This window comes from Myxocyprinus asiaticus, chromosome 22 (assembly GCF_019703515.2).
Source record: "Myxocyprinus asiaticus isolate MX2 ecotype Aquarium Trade chromosome 22, UBuf_Myxa_2, whole genome shotgun sequence".
NCBI classification, from domain to species: domain Eukaryota; kingdom Metazoa; phylum Chordata; class Actinopteri; order Cypriniformes; family Catostomidae; genus Myxocyprinus; species Myxocyprinus asiaticus.
In genome coordinates, this window is record NC_059365.1 from 30,361,582 (window position 1) to 30,381,781 (window position 20,200).

Sequence of the window (20,200 nt, forward strand, 5' to 3'; positions counted from 1 at the left end):
GTGTGCAGGTGCGTGACATCACACAATCATGTTGGCACCCAGGAAGATATACAAAGTGATAAGCATTCACTTTTATGAAGTAATATGGACAAATAAGCCAAAGTTCCTACATTACATGATATTAAAGCTTATTAACAAACGCCTGTAGAAACAGGTGTATAAAATGGTATATTATACTCATTTGATAATCGTACACCTGTGGCACAAATGCTAGCGTTGCACCATTGTTTATCAGTTGGGTTGCTAGAAGATGTCTCTGGTGACAGTCAAACACCTGCTAAGATAACGTGAGAGTTACAGTTTTGTTTCCTCAAACGTCATCTTCCGAGCATCTGGCAATGGAATGATTTTATGGTCGGAGATATCATGTGGGAATATCTCTCATCCGACTTGACTGGAACGCAGCATTAGTCCGTTCCTGAAACAATTTATCTCCTGCGAATGGTTAAAAGTAAATGCGGCTTGCCATAGGCTCCTCCCCTAGCAGACCTTTCTGCGAGACTGCAGCCGCAGTGGAAAAACTCACGCTCTCTCTTTCAAAGACTCACAACCTCGCGAGATCTCCGCCTTTAAGTCGTACTTGCGGTGTTTTCTTGGTGCTGTTGTTATGGATAGTGTTGAGCTAGCCGACCACCACAAATAAATAATGGACTGAGCTTCATAAAGGTAATGAATGACTGAGGAATATATTCTTGTTTTTTTTTTTTTTTTTTTTTTTTAGCATTCTGGGTGTAATATGTCTAGAGTTCCCTCAGCAGTTGTAGCATCTTGCTAAGCTTTAGCTGTCAGGCTACGCTAACTGAAAGACACCGGCTCCAGTGCATATCAGAGTGTCAGTCTTCACTTAATCTGATAGAAATTAAAGCAGGTAAATGTCTAGACATCTTCTGCTTGACTCAGGGATGGAGTGACAGTGATATCATTGAGTGGTAATTTTATGCTCCTACTGATCTGAAGTGTTCGTACTGTTATCATAGCAGAGTTCAAATAAATACTGTACTAACTTTGACATTTACATTTGTATTTTAAAATCTGACTGCATGGAGAGGCTGTAGAGTCCATATTCTTGGCACCCACTGTCACATTGAGCTTAAGTGATTTCAGATGTGTTTACAGTGTGGCAAGGTGTTTTAATTGTAGAAGAGCTGTCTGTAGGCTATTATTGAGGACAGCATAGAATTAAGCCACTGTGGCCATCAATGTCTTAAAAGTAAGTTATTTTCCAATGCATGGTAATGTCTGACAAGTGACATGTGAATGGGCACATGACTAGTCATATTAGGCTTCTCTAAATGGCTTAATCTAATGTTTGCTGACCACTGCTCAACCCCTTACAAGCACATGCTCTTTTACTATTTGTAATGTTTGAGTGTTGTTCTGAAAGATTTTTGAATCTATGTAAAGAGTGTAATGTAAATGTCCAATAGGTTTCAGTAACCATGTTTCCATCCAAGGGTTTTTTTGCGACAAAAAGTGTAGCGCATCAAAAAGTTTACCGATATAGTTGATGGAAAAGCAAATTATCGCTACAATTTCAATATTTTTATAATAAATTCTATGTCTATACTTCAAATGTCATGAAAAACTGGTTTGGAAACACTTTTTGTCGAGAAATTTAGCATTAATGCAAAATATAGTGTAACATGACAGAATTTACCCCAATCGTTAGCTTGTGTTAATCATGAGGACAAGGTATACATCTTTGAAAGCCAATTTATTGTACGTGAAGCATTACTCGCTAGTGATGGGCATTCCGGCTCTTTTCAGTGAGCTCGGCTCTGCTCGGCTCTTTTGGCTCCCAAATGGCTCTTTAAAAAATATATATAATAATTTTTGTATTTTTTTCAAGTCAAACAGTTTGCGATAGTTTGACTACGATTGGTGTCAAAACAATTCTAATTAAATTATTAAATGAAATCATACTCTACCTTAACCTCAATGTATTTAAAAATGCATTGGTTTGCATTTGCATTTGAAGTATAACTTTTTAATGTATATAAACAAAGTGCTTATAACCATTCAAAACGAATATAATCTGAACAGCATAATATAATATTGCACCATATCAAAGAAAAATAAATAACAACTTGCAAAACTGCAGCATCCCACAAATTGAAATAAATGTAAAAAAGAAGGATGCTATTACACGTGAATTTAAAGTATAACTTTTTTAATGTATTTAAACAAAGTGCTTATAAATGTAACAACTCAAAACGAATACAATCTGAACAACATAATAAATTGGCTCCGCCCTCCCTCACGCATCTTTGGTTCATTGGTTGACACTGCATGTCTGATTGACAGGAACAACAGGTGTGGCTGTTAGTCTGAGCAGACAGTCAGAACGAATCTGTGTGCACTTGAGCATTTAGGCCTATGTTATTTTATTTCTTTTTCGTTCTTTGAATAATTCTGTTCATTTAAATCTTTTGATTATTCATATCTTTATTTTTTTATTTTTTTATTCGGCTCTTCTGATATGCAAGCCGGCTCCCAACGTTCACCTACTTAGAGCCGACTCGTTCGCGAACGACCCATCACTATTATTCGCACTTTTATGGATTGGTCTTAACGGCATACCTGCATAGATCTGATGCTGCAAACACATTTGTGTCAAGACACTTCAAGGAGAGCCAACGCAAATATCTCTTATCATGGAGAACAAATGAATGGCCACTCTTTGCGATTAATTTAATCGCAGTAGACATCTGTTATTTATTAAAGTTGCTTTTCCACACCATTCAAAATAATTGTTCTTTTTAATCATGACGTCATCGCGCACACCATTTTTATCGATAAAAGGCCATTTGAATGGAAACAGGCAGAAGATGGCAAATTTCGCAAACCTTTTTTTTTTTTTTTTCACTTTGTCGATAACAAAGCAGCGCAAAAAGTGGATGGAAATAGTGTGTCTCCTGAACTTGCCATCAAGAGGATGTTCCCCTGCCTGGCTCATAGACCATGGCAAGTCCTCTGCCGGGCCTACCTGCAACAACGAGCCCCTCTGTCTCAAATACCCTCCAAAATAGCAAAGCCATGTTTCGGTAAGAGCACTATTCTGTGTTGCAAGTTTTTCATTGCATTTTATTCTGTGTTATGAGCTCACATCTTCATGTAATTCCAAAAGTGTCAGTTTCCATTAGGTACCATAATGTAGATCATGATCATTAAAAATAATCCAGCAGACATTGCCATTACTGAATGCCCTCTCTAGGATGGAAAAGTGGAGGAGGTTTGCACAAGCTCTGGTTTAGCTTCCCTGACTCCAGAGTGACGTCTTTAATGTGGACAGGCATCCAATACTGTTCCACATCAGGCAGTGGTAAAGATGGATCTCCAGCAGGCCCTGAGGAGCCAAAGCCCACTGACAAAGCACAAGCTGCACAGAGCTCTGCAAAAGCAGCTGGTAATGACCTCATGTACAGTAGCTTTCACCTGTATTTGGGATTGATCAAATAATGTTTGAATGCTACATTGACTGTCATTGCAATATGAGAATGAGTTCTTTGCTAATTTATTTATTGGGTTATTCTCATGAAACCTGCCAAGAAAATGTTCTAGTCATATATAACCCTAAATCAATTGGAAAAATCTTTTAGAAATATATTAAGAGGCCAGAAAAGTGCTCAGTGCAGAAACGGAAACAAAACATTTTTGATTTTGATCGTCATCAGTGTCCAAATAAAAGCAGCGCACCTGATTCTATTTATAGGTCAGGATAAAGCATTTACCGTAATACTTCTAGCTGAACATAATTAAAAATACAAAAGTTCAAAACATTTTATTGACATACATTGAGCCTTTATATGGTATACTAGCATTCACACATATTATGCAAAATCTACGCATACATATTAAGAGAGATAATCAAGAGAACACAACAATTAAACATTAAAAGCAGGTTTCCAATCAAATAAATTATATCAAAAACATTATATCAAAATACCAGTACATATATGTGAAATATTTATAGTCTACGGAAGAATTATTGTATGCATATAAATCAGTAAAGATTACATTTTGTATCATTCATACAAAAAATTCAGCATACATAATTTTTTTTTATTACAGAATACAGAAATTTAAGCCTATTTTTAGATACTTCTACAATACAAAAATACAACACATACATTTCCAGCACAGATTTTACTTCCTCAATTCTCATTACCATAACGTGTCCAGACGTTTTATTTTTTCTATTCCAAATGTTTTCAATGGTGATTCTCATAACCATAACAATACATTTTTACTGTATTACAGTAAAATAGATAGTGTCGTACGCTGATTTTTAAAATTAAAACCGACAAATAATTTTTTTTCACATTGCGTTATGAGAATAGCATAATGACCATCTTTTTTTTCTTATGAGAATTGGGGAGCAAAATGTTTATAACTGTCATGGAAAAAAACATCTCAATTAAGTAAAACACACACGTTTAATGGCCCTAAAAATAGTTTATTTTTCTATATGCAAAATATAATTTCTTGTTTGTTTCTTTTGATTTTGGAAATAAGACCAGAACATTGTCTTGACTGGGTAAATTAAGGTTGTAATGATTTTTTTGTGTGTTATATTTGAATTTTTAAGGCTTTTAGTTATATTTGAATTTCTCTTTTTCACTTTTAAGATTCCAAACCTCAAGGTCTGACAAAAGCAGAAAGCATTCAAGTGAAAGGTAAGTGCAGTCTTGAACTGTTTCATGCTCTGACTCTTTGTACTAAAGCACCTTCGGTCTAATCAGAATGTACATCATGATCAGTGTTGGGTAAGTTACTTAAAAATAGTAATCCAATACAAATGACTAATTATTTCTCTAAAATTGTAATCAGATAACTCTACTGATTACTTCATTGAAAAAATAATCACTAATTACTTTACATTTAAGTTACTTTCTAAAACACTTTTCCGCTCAACAGATTCAAAATAATGTTAATATTTTTTCCTTGTTTATTGTTATTATAAACACAAGTCATACACTCACATTTCTCCTTCACAATGGTGCGTTACAGGGCCATCTTACATGTATTCTACATAAATAATATATTAGAAATGAGCATAAACCTATAATGTACTTAAAAGTAATAAAATGAATTAAAAGTCAGTAACTGTAGGGGCCTGGGTAGGTCAGTGGTAAAGACGCTGGCTACCACCCCTGGAGTTTGCTAGTTTGAATCCCAGGGCGTGCTGAGTGACTCCAGCCAGGTCTCCTAAGCAACCAAATTGGCCGGTTGCTAGGGAGGGTAGGGTCACATGGGGTAACCTCCTCGTGGTCACTATAATGCGGTTCATTCTCGGTGGGACGCATGGTGAGTTGAGCGCGGATGCCGCGGTGGATGGCGTGAAGCCTCCACACGTGCTACGTCTCTGTGGCAACGTGCTCAACAAGCCACGTGATAAGATGCGCGGGTTGATGGTCTCAGACACGGAGGCAACTGGGATTCATCCTCCGCCACCCGGATTGAGGCAAATCACTACGCAACCACGAGGACTTAAAAGCACACTGGGAATTGGGCATTCCAAATAGGGTGAAAAAGGGAAAAAAAAAAATTTGTAATTGTAATCTGGTTACAATAATTTTAAATTTAATGCATTACACTACCTTTTTTTACTAAAAAAAACAAAAAAGTAATTAGATTACAGTAACTAATTACTTTGTATTTGGATTACACCCAACAATGATCATGATAGACATACACTGATCAGCCACAACATTAAAACCGCTGACAGGTGAAGTGAATAACATGGAGAAGAGATGGCAGCAGGATGCAATTTGGGAAGAAGGCAGGCTGGCGGAGGCAGTGTGATGCTCTGGGCAATGTTCTGCTGGGAAACCTTGGGTTCTGGCATTCATGTGGATGTTACTTTGACATGTACCACCTACCTAAAGATTTTTGCAGACCACGTACACCCCTTCATGGCAGTGGTATTCCCTGATGGCATTGGCCTCTTTCAGCAGGATAATGCGCCCTGCCACACTGCAAAAATTTTTCTGAAATGGTTTGAGGAATATGACAAAGAGTGCAAGGTGTTGTGACTTGGCCTCCAAATTCCCCAAAACTCAATCCGATTGAGCATCTATGGGATGTGCTGGATCAAAAAGTCCAATCCATGGAGGCCCCACCTCGAAATTTACAGGACTTATTATGCTAATTATGCTAATTTACAGGTTCATAATTTTATTTTGGGGGTCTACTAGAAAAGGTTTACATGCTTTAATGTTAAAAAAAAAAAACATATTATTTTTTCTCATACTGTACATTTCTTTTCCCCTCTCTTCATCCTCTGGCTCAAATGCTCTGATTTAACTCCTGTCTCTTTAAATCCCCCCTTTCTGAAAAGCCCAGTCTGCTCTGATTGGTCAGCTGGCCCAGTCTGTTGTGATTGGTCAACCACGTAGAGCGTGTATCGGAAATGTAACGCCCCTTACAATAACCGAGTTTCAGCTCCCAAGTCTTCCTGGGCAGCTCTGTAAACACTACTGTAACTATGGTAACAGTGGCGTTGGTTTTTGCCATACCAGCACTAGCCTGAGTCTGATAATGAAAGTTTGCAAGAACAAGCTGATCGACCCAAACCACCTTCGCAAGCACGACTTGAGCAGGACGTTTCACAGTGGTAAGTTTTAATTTAGTAGCTTTCTTACATGTACACTGTTGATTATTGTGAACCTAACAAAGCTTCAAGTAAAAGACATGTAGTGCTTCTAAGTTAGTTATCTTTTGCTGGAATGAGTGTAGTCAAACTTTTTTTGCCTGAGCTATGAACGGAGAACAGAGGCTTACTCCAGTTGGACATTACCAGCGGTATTAGGTGATAGTGAGCAAGTTAGCCATGGACTAGCGATAGCAGCTGTAACATTACAGCTTGTAATTATATAAGACTCTTGAGATCGACCATTTTTTTACACAGTTTTAGGTAAAAGCCGGCCCACAGCTGAATAATAAACCCTTACCAAAACAATAGCGTTGCATAGCAAGTTAGCCGAGCACTACCGTGGATTGCAGATGTAAAATTACCATTTGTAAAAATAAATCCATCTCCACTCTTGATCACCATTCATGATTGTAAGAACGACAAACAATCTGCATAATTCGACACAATTGTAGGTAAAAGTGGGCCCGCCGCTGATTGGCAAAACTATTTCAACACAATAACATTAGCTAGCAGGTTAGCAGAGACCTACAGCTGTGCACTAGGTGGACACCATAGCTACAACACAAAACTCTGTTTTTGAACTCTCGGTAGCAGATAAATCCACAAATAATCAAGCATACTTACAGGTTGTGATTCTGAAGTGCCAGATTGTCCCAACAAAGTGGGAACTGCACCATCTTTCAGGAGTAACTGTCTTGAAAATCTGGCATTGGTTGTGGTTGTGGTTGTACTGCTGAGGAATATTGGTCAAAATAAATTTTAACCACTGATTCTTCAATTCGTCTGCCTTTGAAAGTCCAAACAAAGAGGTTTTGCTTTCTCAGTGAAGAAAACTGTCTTCTCAACATGGCGACAACATTAACCCAACTCGGCTAAAACTACGTTTGAGGGCGGGCCAAAGTAGCCCGTAGGTGGGCATTATGCAAATGTGTTACATAGTGACAGAGATACTTTACGGAAGAGATGGCTGGACTACAATCCAGCCGTTTCTTGTAGTTCTTGAGCAGTGTTGTCTGTGGGAGAGAATAACTCCCTTTTGTGTGGACTTTGTGCTTTGTAACTTCGCAGTAATTTTACATGCACAAAGAGCTATATTACACACTAAAGGAAAGGTAAAATCCCAAAAAGTATAATAGGGCCTGTTTAAATTATCTGCTGCTAACATCTTGGTGCCAGATACCACAGGACACCTTCAGATGTCTTGTGGAGTCCATGCCTCGGCGGGTCAGAGCTGTTTTGTGGCATGAGGGGACCTACCCCATATTAGGCAGGTGGTTTTAATGTTGTGGCTGATCGGTGTATATCCTAACCAACTTTACCATACATCTTTTTTTAAAGTTTCTCTGCCTGTTCCTTGTATTCACAGTACGGGCAGTCCTTAAAAAGAGAGAATATGGCACCAAATACATGCAGAACAATTTCATCACCGCAGTCAGAGCTATGAACGAATTCTGCCTCAAACCCAGGTAACATTATGTTCAGTTTGAGAACTCAAAGGATGTTATGATGTGTTTTTTTCTAAAGGTAATGATTTTACCTTTAGAAAATGGAGCCGTATAGTTTATTCTCATGCAGTTTGCTGCCCTTTCACCATCTAATGCTGGTTTGTTAGTTTGTGTGCATTTATGCTCACAATATGTCTTTTTTGTATTTTCAAAGTGACCTTGAGCAGCTTAGAAAGATCCGTCGGCGTAGTCCCCATGATGATACCGAGGCCTTCACCGTATTCCTGCGATCAGATGTGGAGGCAAAGTATGTCACTAATCTGCTAATGTGCTCATAGACGTTGTGTGCAGGTTTGTGAAATTATAGGTAGAGGCATTAATGTGTATGATGTTGTTGAATTTACGTAGAGCGCTGGATGTATGGGGGAGTCAAGAGGCACTTGCTCGAGAGAGGAATCTCAGGAAACCGGTGGAAAGGGAGTATGAAGAAAGTATGTCTCTCTACATTTAGTGCATTAAATGCATTTTGCTTTTTTCATGTGGTCTGCTGACTAAATCACTTGTCTCACTCCTCACTCAACAGACATTTTTAGAAGTCAGCAGCTGTTGAAGGAGTATAAAGATTTCTGGGGAAACACAAAGGTGAGCATGGGTGTGAGTATAGAATTACGTTTATCACTTAGATTTTAATAGTCTTATTACCAGTGTCTGGTGTATTTAGCAAGATAATATGTCACTTACACTTTTAATTTAGTCATTTACTGTATATTTTTTTTTTCTGAATAAGCTTGCGAACTTGTTAACTTTCACTCATTATTACATCCACAGACATTCAATTGCCTTTTCTGTAAACGTAAAGAATTATTCCCGAGTTCAATACAAGTAAAACATTTGTGGCATAATGTTGATTGCCACAAAAAATAATTTCAACTTGTTCCTCAATTTTATATAATAATAATAAAAAATCATGGTAATAGTAAGGCACTTACCATGGAAGTGAATGGGGCCAGTCCATAAACATTAAAATACGCTCAGTTTGAAAGGTATAGCCACGAGACTAGGGTTGGGTATTGATACAGATTTCCTGATTCGATTCTATTCCGATTCACATTGATCTATTGCGTCACGTCTTGCTGGAAAGCAAGTGACTAAAGAGAAGGGTCACAATAAAGGCTACATACTTTAGGCTACATGCATCCTTAATTAATTAATTTAGAGTTTTAATGTTGTATTAACTTATTTTAAAAAAGAAAACACATAAATGCACAATAAAATATGAAAAAACATGCCCAGAGTCATCCAAGTAGCCTCAGTGGATTTGTATTTACCAGTTAATGAATTATTTAATGTGTTGTTTTATTTATTGTGAAAGTGGTCTTACATTTTTCTTTTATTTGGCCTTAAAAAGTCTTAAATTTCATTCCTTCAAACCTGCAGTCACCCTGAAAATATATACATTTTAGTCACGTAGCACGAAATTTGGTTGCAAATGCGAGTGATTTCCTCTCAGTGTAGTGGAGGATTGCGCATAGAGTAAAAGATTGATCTTGGGGTTTGATAACTGATATCGAGATCATTCAAATGTAGATTGCTGTTAATATTTTTACCCTCCCCTATGCAAGATGTAAACATTATACATGCTAACATGTTTTTAATGTGATGAAATCACTTACTAACCTCATCTTTGTAAAGATTATATCCAATTTTACAACTTTATACTCTAATAACTCTAGGTAGAAGAAAGCTAATTTAATCCTCATGATTCATTAAGTGAATCACTGTTCAGGTTTTGTCTCTTTCCTCCAGTGTCCATTTATTGCTTATTGATCCCATATCACACTGCTGCTCATTTAATCATAAAGCACAGATGTGCCTACATTTTGTTTTTCGTTTTGTTTTGTTTTTTATGATGATGATGATAAGGTGTTTTACATTTTTTCCATGTCTCCAATAGCCTCGATCAGGGCAGAGGACATTTCTACAAGGGCCGGGAAAAGTGGTGATGGTAGCTATATGCATGTAAGCTTCAAATTTATAGTTCACCTCTATCAATCTTGATACAGTCTTGATACAGAAAATAGCATTTTAAGGATTTGCCAAAAAAACACTGTGCCCTCATTAAAAAAAAAAAAAAAAGGCAGGTCTTCTATATTTATAAATGAGAATCCTGCCACATGGCATCTATCTAATTAGATTAAGGATATTGAGTTACTATGCATGTGCTCTCACATGAGGAATGACCAGCCCTGTATTGATTGTCTGTTCATCCTCGTCACAGAACTGTGTCTAGTACATTATCATAAAGAATTTTTTTTTTTTTTTAATGTGTTGCTGGTAGAATTATTATAATGTATATAATAAATGCATAAAGTGGAGAGTTATCTTCACAATCATTTGAATAAATCTGTTTCATTTCATCTGAAATCTGTAGAAATGGACTGAATTTCTTCTTCAAGCTGTTGGCGTGGGTTTACACTGGATCTGCCAGTATGTTTTCAGAAGCCATCCACTCGCTGGCTGATACCTGTAACCAGGTGAGCTGCCATTAACCTTTTTTTTTTTTTTTTATCAGCTTTGACTTCCCTTAAATTGTTGAAGGATGGTGAAGATGGCACATAATATAATATAATGTTATTTTCTCTCTCATAGGCTCTTCTCGCATTAGGCATCAGTCAATCTGTCCGAAACCCAGATGCCATCCACCCGTAAGTTTTTGTGTTCTATCACCTTTATGTACAGCTCATACAGGCTGATTCTGCCATAGACACATAAGCAATGGTCATGTTTAAGCAGACTGTCCTCTTTTATTAAAGGTACGGCTTCTCCAACATGCGTTACATTGCCTCTCTCATCAGTGGAGTGGGAATCTTTATGATGGGGGCTGGCCTCTCCTGGTATCACGGCATTATGGGACTCCTGCACCCTCAGCCAATAGAATCACTGCTCTGGGTTAGCAGCTTTAGGTGTCAGCTTGTAGATGTACAGATAGACTAATTGTTTGAAGTCAGTGATATTATATCACAGTTATATGTTTGTTGCAGGCATACTGTATCTTAGCAGGATCTTTGGTCTCTGAAGGAGGTGAGATGTGGTTTCCTCTTACATATTTTTGCAAGAAATTGCTGTATCAGCATTCACAAAGACCAGTCTTTCAATATGTAATTACTCCTGCATTACATATCAATGCAATATTTTCATATCACTCATGCTGCACTATGCCACACGAATCTTTTTTCTGATTACATTTTCTTTTACTTGATTACATTTATGTGTTGTAATCCATAAATTTTTTTTTTACTTGTCTTACCTGATTATAAACTTAGCTGGTATATACCTCTGTTTCTTTGATATGACTTTAATTTTTCATTATGTATGAAATGTGCTATATAAATACACTTGATTTGCTGTTTTCCCAATCAGCTACACTGTTAGTGGCCATTAATGAGATCAAGAAGGGTGCACATAAACATGGCATGTCCTTTTATGAGTATGGTATGTACCTTTGGTTGGCTGTTCTAATGGCCTTGCTAATTTGTGTTTTGGGACTGTTTGTAGATGAGCAGCTATTTCATTCTTGTTTTGTTTGTGTATGGCAGTGATGCAAAGCCGAGACCCAAGCACTAATGTTGTCCTGCTGGAGGATGCTGCTGCAGTGCTGGGGGTGGTGCTGGCAGCTGGATGCATGGGACTGACCTCCCTTACTGGTATTTCACACATACACACACATCTTTACCACTATAGCACAGACTCTTGAGTTTCTAAAGCAGCACACGGACATGCTGCAGGTTAGATAACCATATAGGACTGAGCGTTATCCCCTTCAATGTTTTTTTTTAAGCTTTGTAAATCCACCTCAATGAACAAAGCACTCTACCCACACAAGTCAATAGCTACAACTGAACAGAGGCTAGTTCCTTTTGCCCTGTGGTTTTCAAGGCTTTGTTTGAAATGTGTGTAGAGATCAAGATAATTTTCTATTCAGTAGACCCTTTCTTGCTTTAGAACAGGCCTGATGGCAATGTCTGTTATTTGCTAGATATTTATGTTATTGAAAAAAAAAACAGCATTGTTTTATTTGAAATTATGGGGCTTTAAAAGAAAAGATGCATTTTTTTGCCATTATAATAATAATAATTATATTTATTTATCACACATTATACATTTTGCACATATACAGTGAAATTCTTTTTTTTTTCACATATCCCAGCTAAACTGGGGTCAGAGTGCAGGGTCAGCCATGATACGGTGCCCCTGGAGCAGATAGGGTCAAGGGCCTTGCTCAAGGGCCCAACAGTGGCATCTTGGCAGTACTAGGGCTTGAACCCCTGACCTTCTGATCAGTAACCCAGAGCCTTAACTGCTGAGCCACCACTGCCCCCTTAGAGGATTCCTTTTCATTAAATGCTCTGGCTGTGTGGATATGTTCACCCAGAAATGAAAATTCTCTCATCATTTACTCATCTTCATGCCATCCCAGATGTGTGACTTTCTTTCTTCAGCAGAACACAAATGAAGATTCTTTTTTTTAATTTATATTTTTTTTCCTTTTTCTCCCAATTTGGAATGCCCAATTCCCAATGTACTTTTAAGTCCTCGTGGTCGTGTAGTGATTCACCTCAGTCTGGGTGGCGGAGGACGAATCCCAGTTGCCTCCACGTCTGAGACCGTCAACCCACGCATTTTATCATGTGGCTTGTTGAGCGCGTTGCCACGGAGACATAGCGCGTGTGGAGGCTTCGCGCCATCCACCACGGCAACCACGCTCAACTCACCATGCGCCCCACCGAGAACGAACCACATTATAGCGACCATGAGGAATTTACCCCATGTGACTCTACCCTCCCTAGCAACCGGGCCAATTTGGTTGCTTAGGAGACCTGGCTGGAGTCACTCAGCACGCCCTGGGATTCGAACTAGCGAGCTAGCGAACTCCAGGGGTGGTAGCCAGCGTATTTGACCAAATTAAGATTTTTTTGAAGAATATCTCAGCTCTGTAGGTCTATACAATGCAAGTGAATGGTGGCCAGAACTTTTAATCTTTGTCTTAAAAGTAATCAATGTAACTCCAGTGATTAAATACATGTCTTGTGAAGCGAGATGATAGTTGTGGATGAGAGACAGATCAATATTTAAATCCTTTTTTTCTATAAATCTCCACCTTTGACCATCCCCGACCAATAGGTGGCGATATGTGCAAAGAATGCGAATTGCCAAAAAACAAAGGAAGAAGATTTATGGTAAAAAGGACTTTGGATATTGATCTGTTTCTCACCCACACCTATCATATAGTTTCTGAAGATATGGATTTAACCACTGTAGTCTTATGGATTACTTTTATGCTGCCTTTATGTCCTTTTGGAGCTTTAAAGTTCTGGTCACAATTCACTTGCATTGTTTGGACTTACAGAGTTGAGATATTCTTCTAAAAACAATTTTTTGTGTTCTTTAAGAAGAAAGAAAGTCATACACATCTGGGATTGCATGAGGGTGAGTAAATGATGAGAGTATTTTCATTTTTGGGTGAACTATCCCTTTAAGAATAGAATACTAGCATACTGTATACTGCAAAATTTACACTATATACTGCTTATTACTTTTTAGAAAACATGTGAAACAGTATGTAGCAATAAACATTTCAAACAAAAGCATGATATACTGTTATCACATGACTTAAGTACGTGAGACCATATTCAATTTTGTAAATATATATCAGAACCCTTATATAGGTTTTGAATAACCATACCTTTTATTAAATTTTAACCTGGGATTCACCATGAAAATAGCTACAGAATCTGGTATGACGTTAAATCACAAACAAACAAACATAATTACATACATGTTCAATGCCACGATTGACCAATTACCAGATTGACCTTGAACTCGTGACAGTCCAATCAAAAAATCATGGTTGCCTTCTGCTTCACTTGTTACACTGGAAATACAAATGTATACAAATCCAGTATTCCTTACAGTGTGCTCTGTGTACACTGCACATAGGCCATTATACATGTGTTCATCTGTTTTCTCATTTAAAGCTTTATTAACTTTCTTCCTCTTCCACTTTTTACTCAGGCAACCCATACTATGATAGTCTTGGTTCTCTGGGTGTAGGCACCCTGTTAGGAGTTGTGTCTGCATTCCTAATCTACACTAACACAGAGGCTCTGCTGGGCCGCTCCATCCAGGCTGAGCACGTGCAGAAGCTCACAGAATTCCTGGAAAGTGACCCTGCAGTCAGGTTAGTCCCTGCTGTCCCTGCTGTCTCTTGCTCCATGTGTCCACTCTGTATCCCACAGTCTGCCTAATAAGAGCGTAATCAGTAAACAAGCTGCCATCCTACAGATCATAACAATAGTTATGAGGAAGCAAAAGCAACCATGGGCTAAAGCTTCAAATGCTTGTCAAAATCACCACCCTGTACAATGCACAGACAAACAGTATTTGCTCGCTAAGGCAAGCATCAGTATTACTATTGCTCATACTTAGTGTTAGGGATTTGAATAAACCCCTAAGCCTATGTATTAGACTTGGGCATGTAACTTGTCCCACACTGTTTATGCTGTGGATTTGAATAATACCTCTAATTGCATGGCTTATTGTGGAGAGCTATGCTTTTCCTTTTATAAAGCAATCAGGCTTAAGGGTTTTTCCTGGCAGATGACAAAATGGGCTAAAATATCCCTCTGACTTGCATTGAATGAGGTACCCTTGCCTTATCTGAGAGACTTGTGGATGGGCTGTTCTGACTAAAACAACCATCCATAATACCTTAGCAACTGCAATGCAACACCCTGGAAAAACCACATACAACGCCCTAGCATAATGGCAGAGGTTTTGCACGCAAGCACCACTTATTTTCTGTAGAAAATGTAAAATTCTAGTTATTGTAAATCAGAGTTTTGCATATTATACTCATTGGTTGTAACTCTCAAATGTGAGCTTGTTTGGACAAGGGTGCATCAATTTGTTTCTTGCTTTGATGAAATTGATTAGATCAGGGATTTTATTTTTCTCCAGGGCGATTCATGATGTAAAAGCTACAGATATGGGACTTAGCAAAGTGCGCTTCAAGGCGGAGGTGGACTTTGATGGGCGGGTGGTGACACGCTCGTACCTGGAGAAGCAAGACATTGAACAGATCCTCAATGTACGTGCTGAGAGAGGCATCTAGAGCATCTAACATAACAGTGTTTCAACAGCTTGTTTTGAGCTTGCCGTTTCGGCACAGGTGGAGAAATCTAAAGGCACATTCACACTGACAGCATTTAAATTTCTGGAATTTGCCAAGTAGCTGTTATTGGTTGAGCGATATGGGTTTTTTAATGGCAGATGCCAATATCAGAGAGAATGGTAGGCGATAGTTCAATATAATGCCCATATATCACACAACTTAATATTGTAAATAACTTTTAAATAAAATTGCTGGGGCCTAGGTAGCTCAGCGAGCAATTTGCATTTTCTCACAAAAGACCGAGTCAAACTAATTGTAGATGCAGTGCACAGTGAACAAGACATTTACTCATAGCGCACGAGAAGTGCTTTTACTTTAAAGTTGCTTTCTCGCGCTACTGCGGATCCAGTTAGAGCAGCAATTTCCTTACAGCTTTCAGTTTACATGGCCGAGATTGCCTGCTTGGAGTCACACAACATTCATGAGTCAGAGAAATGAAGTTTTGATTCAGGCTGATAGAATACACGCATCAGTGGAAGATATATGAACGCTCCACAGGAAGAAAATGCTGGATTTGCTCAAGTTTTGTGAGGTTCGTGAATTATATCTGTTTAAACAAGGTATCCGCAGATGGTATATGATAGGAGTTTTATTGATATTTGCCTTTTTGTCATTGAACAGAGTTAACGGGAGAGAGAGAGAGAGAAACTAAATGAAACACAAGAGCACTTTAAACATCATGAGCTCATGCTCAAACGGCTCCTTCACATGCAAGCAAGTGATTCTCGGCGGTGGCGCGACTTGAGAAACTAATCGGCCAAACAGGAAAATGTATTGGCCGATAATTTAAAAATTCCAAATGTCGGCAGATTTGTCTGCCTCTGCAATATATTGGTCGACTACTAGTCGCTGTACTGTCCCTAGTCAACTTTGGAATCATCAACACTGTTGCTGTTGCTCATGTTAGGTCAAACCGCCAATTCTCATTGTAAATGAAAGGCTTTCTGCTTCCAGTGTGAATGCAACTTGACACTGAGGCTAACTGTTTACAAACTAAAAAGACTGATCTTATTTGTTAGCAATTTTCAATAGTACATTCATGTGCGAATAAACAGTACATATATGTGTGCATTTTCCTGTAGGACATTCAGCAAGTTAAGACACTAGAGGAGCTGGAGAACTTTATGCTGAAGCACGGGGAGAATATTATTGATACTTTAGGAGCTGAGGTGGACCGTCTTGAGAAAGAGCTCAAGGTATGTGATGAGGCAATGATTCAAACTTCTCTCTTATCTTTGACCACCGTGACTCTCCACACACATGCATAACATAAGCATTCCATCTCCTGTTGGTTTGCATTACCTGTGCTGTCAGAATATATTCTACACTACATTCAGCAGACATCACACACATAGTGGACCACGTTCAAGTTCAAGTCACACACGAAGAAAACCATTTCAGCTGTTATTTAGCCATGACTCCTCAAATAAATGAAAGTGAAACCTTCCAGGGTCACTCTTCCAGTGTTTAATTTTGTAACAGAAAAATCAGATTTGAGGTTTCACAGAGTGTATTATTATATTTGCCTTTCATTGTGCTGTATGTGATGTCTCAGCAGGTGGTAGGAGAGTTTGGGAATGTATTATAGATCTTGTTTGCATTTGTGTGGAATATCCCGCTATTGTTTAGAATATCATGACTTCCTGGGAGTAATGTTTCTAAACCATATTTGATTAATTGAATGTTTTAGAACTTTTAGTGCTTTTTATCCTCATTTTTCCTTAATTGACTCCTGCTCTTTATCTCTGACAGCAACGCAATCCTGAGGTGCGACATGTGGATCTGGAGATTTTATAATGTCATAACACATGAAAGAATGGTGGGGATCAAAAAGAAGTTATCGAACCTCGAGCAACCCCATTCTCTCCAACCAGTCAGTCAGCTGAAGTCTTACTTTACTGTCCCACATCCCCCAAACACTAGCCTGTACATGGTTTCAGAAAGTTTGGTATGCTAGCAAACCCACAGCCAATAATGAGTGGTCTCTGGATTAGATACATGGGCAAGAATTATTCTTTTGTAGTCATTGGCTTTTGGTTCTGTGATAGTTTGTATCATTAGAGCTTTTAAATTATGTCCATGGATTCTAAAATGAACAGAATCTTTTATCATTGGACTTCTTGTCCACAGAGCAGCATAAACAATAATTTCACAGATGTTCTCTTTGTAATGCAGAGCAAACAGTGGGCAAGAAGATATGACTGTAGAAATAGTGCACTTGAAAGGTAACGTTTTGAAGTGTCCATTCTGCTATTTCAAATCATAGATTTAAATTTTATTTTTAAAATGTTGCTTTTTTGTTGTTCCGTTGCACACAGATGGCATATGCAAGGGATGTCATCATTGAATGGAGTTAAAGGTGCTGTAAGCGATTTCAGCCATTCTACTTCCAGAGGCTGAGCTGTTGGATTAGCCACACCCACTCTTTCCAAAAAACCGAACTCCAAAGCTACCAACATGAGCTTTATTGAGAGCAGAAACGGTTGTTAAAAACAAAAAATAAAAAACTAAAATAGCGCCCTCAACTGACAACTGTTATGAACAACATGGCATAAAAATGCATTATGCCTCAATAATTAGCTGCAACTACAATACTATGAGAACGCGCAAAATGATTGATAAGCAGAAAGCGTCAGAAGCCGTAGACATAGTAGAGCTGTCACAGAGATATCTCAGGACACTTAATTCATTAATATCTTTCAGGGAGTAGGAAAATGTTTTGCATGCCTTTCTATAACATACATTCTATAACTAATGTATTGCAAAAATCAGCTTTTGGAGAGTAGATCCAAATTCTAAATTGATATGTTTATCGATTTTAATACTTCAACACACTTAAAAATGTGTTGAACACACTTTTTTTTTTTTTTTTACTATAATGGTATGTTTTATACACCATTATAAGTAAAGAGAGAACTATTTAATCAGATTTAGTAAAACAGATACTCATCGGCCCACCTCAGACCCTTCTGATGCAGTATGCTTTGCAAATCTTCACCTGTTCTAACAGTACTAAAGTTATTATGCTGCTTTTGAAGTGCATTTTAAACTATTCAGTTGTCAGCAGTGTAATTTTTTTTAACTGAATGAAGGAAGTGATCATGGATTGGCGCCCAAATTCCAAAGAAAAGATCTGTGTTTCTAAAGTCACTAAAACAAATCCTGGGGTTGCATTGTAAAGTTGCCAACCTAGTTTGTGACACATGCCCTGATGTTTATTCCATTGTAATAATAATCGCAAGTGTTTCATGTAAGAGTTTGATATCAGAAAAAAGGAAAAGGCATTCAGACCAAATCCAGTTAAACCACTTATAAGTACACTTGCAAAAAATAGAAAATGTGTTAGATACAGTTTGTTCTCTCTTGTGCTTTAGTCTACCCAGTATAAGATTTTTAAACATTGTAATGTGATCAGGGCTATGAAACAGTCAATATGTTTTCTTCTAACAACAAACAAACATTTGTTACATATGATGCAGGTTGGAGGAACACATGCAAGGTTAGCTGAATGATGAAATTCAGGTTAGTTTCGGGGAGGCCTTGAAGAAAATATATATTTTTAAATATGTTTATTTGACTGTCAGACTGCTTTTTGTTTGGATCTTTTGAGCTGTTTTGTAGCTGTTAAAGAAAATGGACAAATAAATTGCAATTAATTTATTAAACCACTGAATATTTGTCTTTTAAATATAAATATGTGTGTGTGTGTATGTATGTATGTGTGTGTGTGTGTATATATATATATATATATATATATATATATATATATATATATATATATATATATATATATATATACACATACGCACACACACATACAGTGCTGCTAGTAACGGATTACATGTAATCTGGATTATGTAGTCAGATTACAAAAATCAAGTATTTGTAATTGGATTATATTACATTTAAAAAATACATTACTTTTTATGGATTACATGTTAAATAGGCAACGACAGTAAATTGTTCATAATTTATTGATCACCGTAGTTTTTCTCTTTTTTTAAAAAAAATATTTTACATCTTTGACATTTTTTACAAATCAGCACTTGACCACTGGATATACAGAGATAATTTCACTTTTAAGGCGACAATAGAGCACATCAGTCTGGTTCTGCATGTAAAAATCCCATTCATTTTTTCCATAGACAAATAGATTTTTACTGATAGCTTATAAACCTTTAAAGACAGACGTACCGTGAGCTCTGAGGTTGTTAATCGATGGTATATGCTTCTGTTGAAGCCATCAATCCATGTTATTTCAACTTCACTGTTTAAAAATCCTGTTTAATAGCGAAGTTCCTGGCAAACAACTACACAACCCATGGTCCAGCAGAGAAAAATCCACCAATCATAGAACTGCAGCCAAGAAAGCCTGCCAAACAAGCCCGGAAGCGACCGCCCACTACCATGACACACTGGGGCAAACAAGTCTGTCTCCCTTCACCCTCAAACTACTTTTATGTTTGTATATATCGGACTATTTTGCAATAAACATAAACTATATTGTTTCCTTATAATCCACAACCTAAAATCAATAGTTTTATATATTCCAGTCTTTTTTATTCAGTTACGTTATTCACAGTGCTTCACGGGATTGTAGTATGTGCCCTTGTAAAAGACGGTAAGTACATAGTCTTGTACCTTTGTCTTTTTGTCCAATCTTCAAATACTTTTTTGCTTCAAAACAAGTTTGTATTGTTATGATTCACCTCGCAGTTGATTGCTTTGGTTCATGGCTTCGAACTCTTTTATGAAGGATTTTATGAAAAGTCTATGGAAGAAATGAATGGGAAAAGTACTTCCGGAACCCAAACAGATGGAAAAGTGGGCAGGCACTGTTGCGTGCTATTGCATTAGCGCAGTTAAATT

At 37.6% G+C, this 20,200-nt stretch overlaps 1 protein-coding gene across 8 annotated transcripts; it reads left to right on the forward strand.

Annotated features, from left to right (window-relative positions):
* The first annotated feature begins 531 nt into the window (after nucleotides 1–531).
* LOC127413067 (zinc transporter 9-like) lies at nucleotides 532–18,996 on the forward strand. 8 transcript variants are annotated; one of them, XR_007892536.1, is made up of 21 exons: nucleotides 532–666; nucleotides 2,886–3,044; nucleotides 3,215–3,406; nucleotides 4,629–4,676; nucleotides 8,022–8,121; nucleotides 8,315–8,407; nucleotides 8,509–8,591; nucleotides 8,684–8,754; nucleotides 10,055–10,119; nucleotides 10,532–10,634; nucleotides 10,750–10,805; nucleotides 10,914–11,049; nucleotides 11,142–11,181; nucleotides 11,521–11,592; nucleotides 11,697–11,804; nucleotides 14,173–14,338; nucleotides 15,118–15,247; nucleotides 16,414–16,527; nucleotides 17,084–17,204; nucleotides 17,507–17,556; nucleotides 17,650–18,996. XR_007892536.1 is itself a non-coding variant. In XM_051649899.1 (19 exons), the coding sequence occupies exons 2-19, from the start codon at nucleotides 2,936–2,938 to the stop codon at nucleotides 17,126–17,128; spliced, it is 1,731 nt and encodes a 576-aa protein (XP_051505859.1). In that variant the 5' UTR covers nucleotides 532–666; nucleotides 2,886–2,935; the 3' UTR covers nucleotides 17,129–18,996. The 8 variants fall into 8 exon arrangements, 4 of the variants coding, with proteins under 4 accessions (XP_051505859.1, XP_051505861.1, XP_051505860.1 ...); XR_007892534.1 differs by having other exon boundaries at nucleotides 17,084–17,556; XR_007892535.1 differs by having other exon boundaries at nucleotides 17,507–18,996.
* Nucleotides 18,997–20,200: the final 1,204 nt, after the last annotated feature.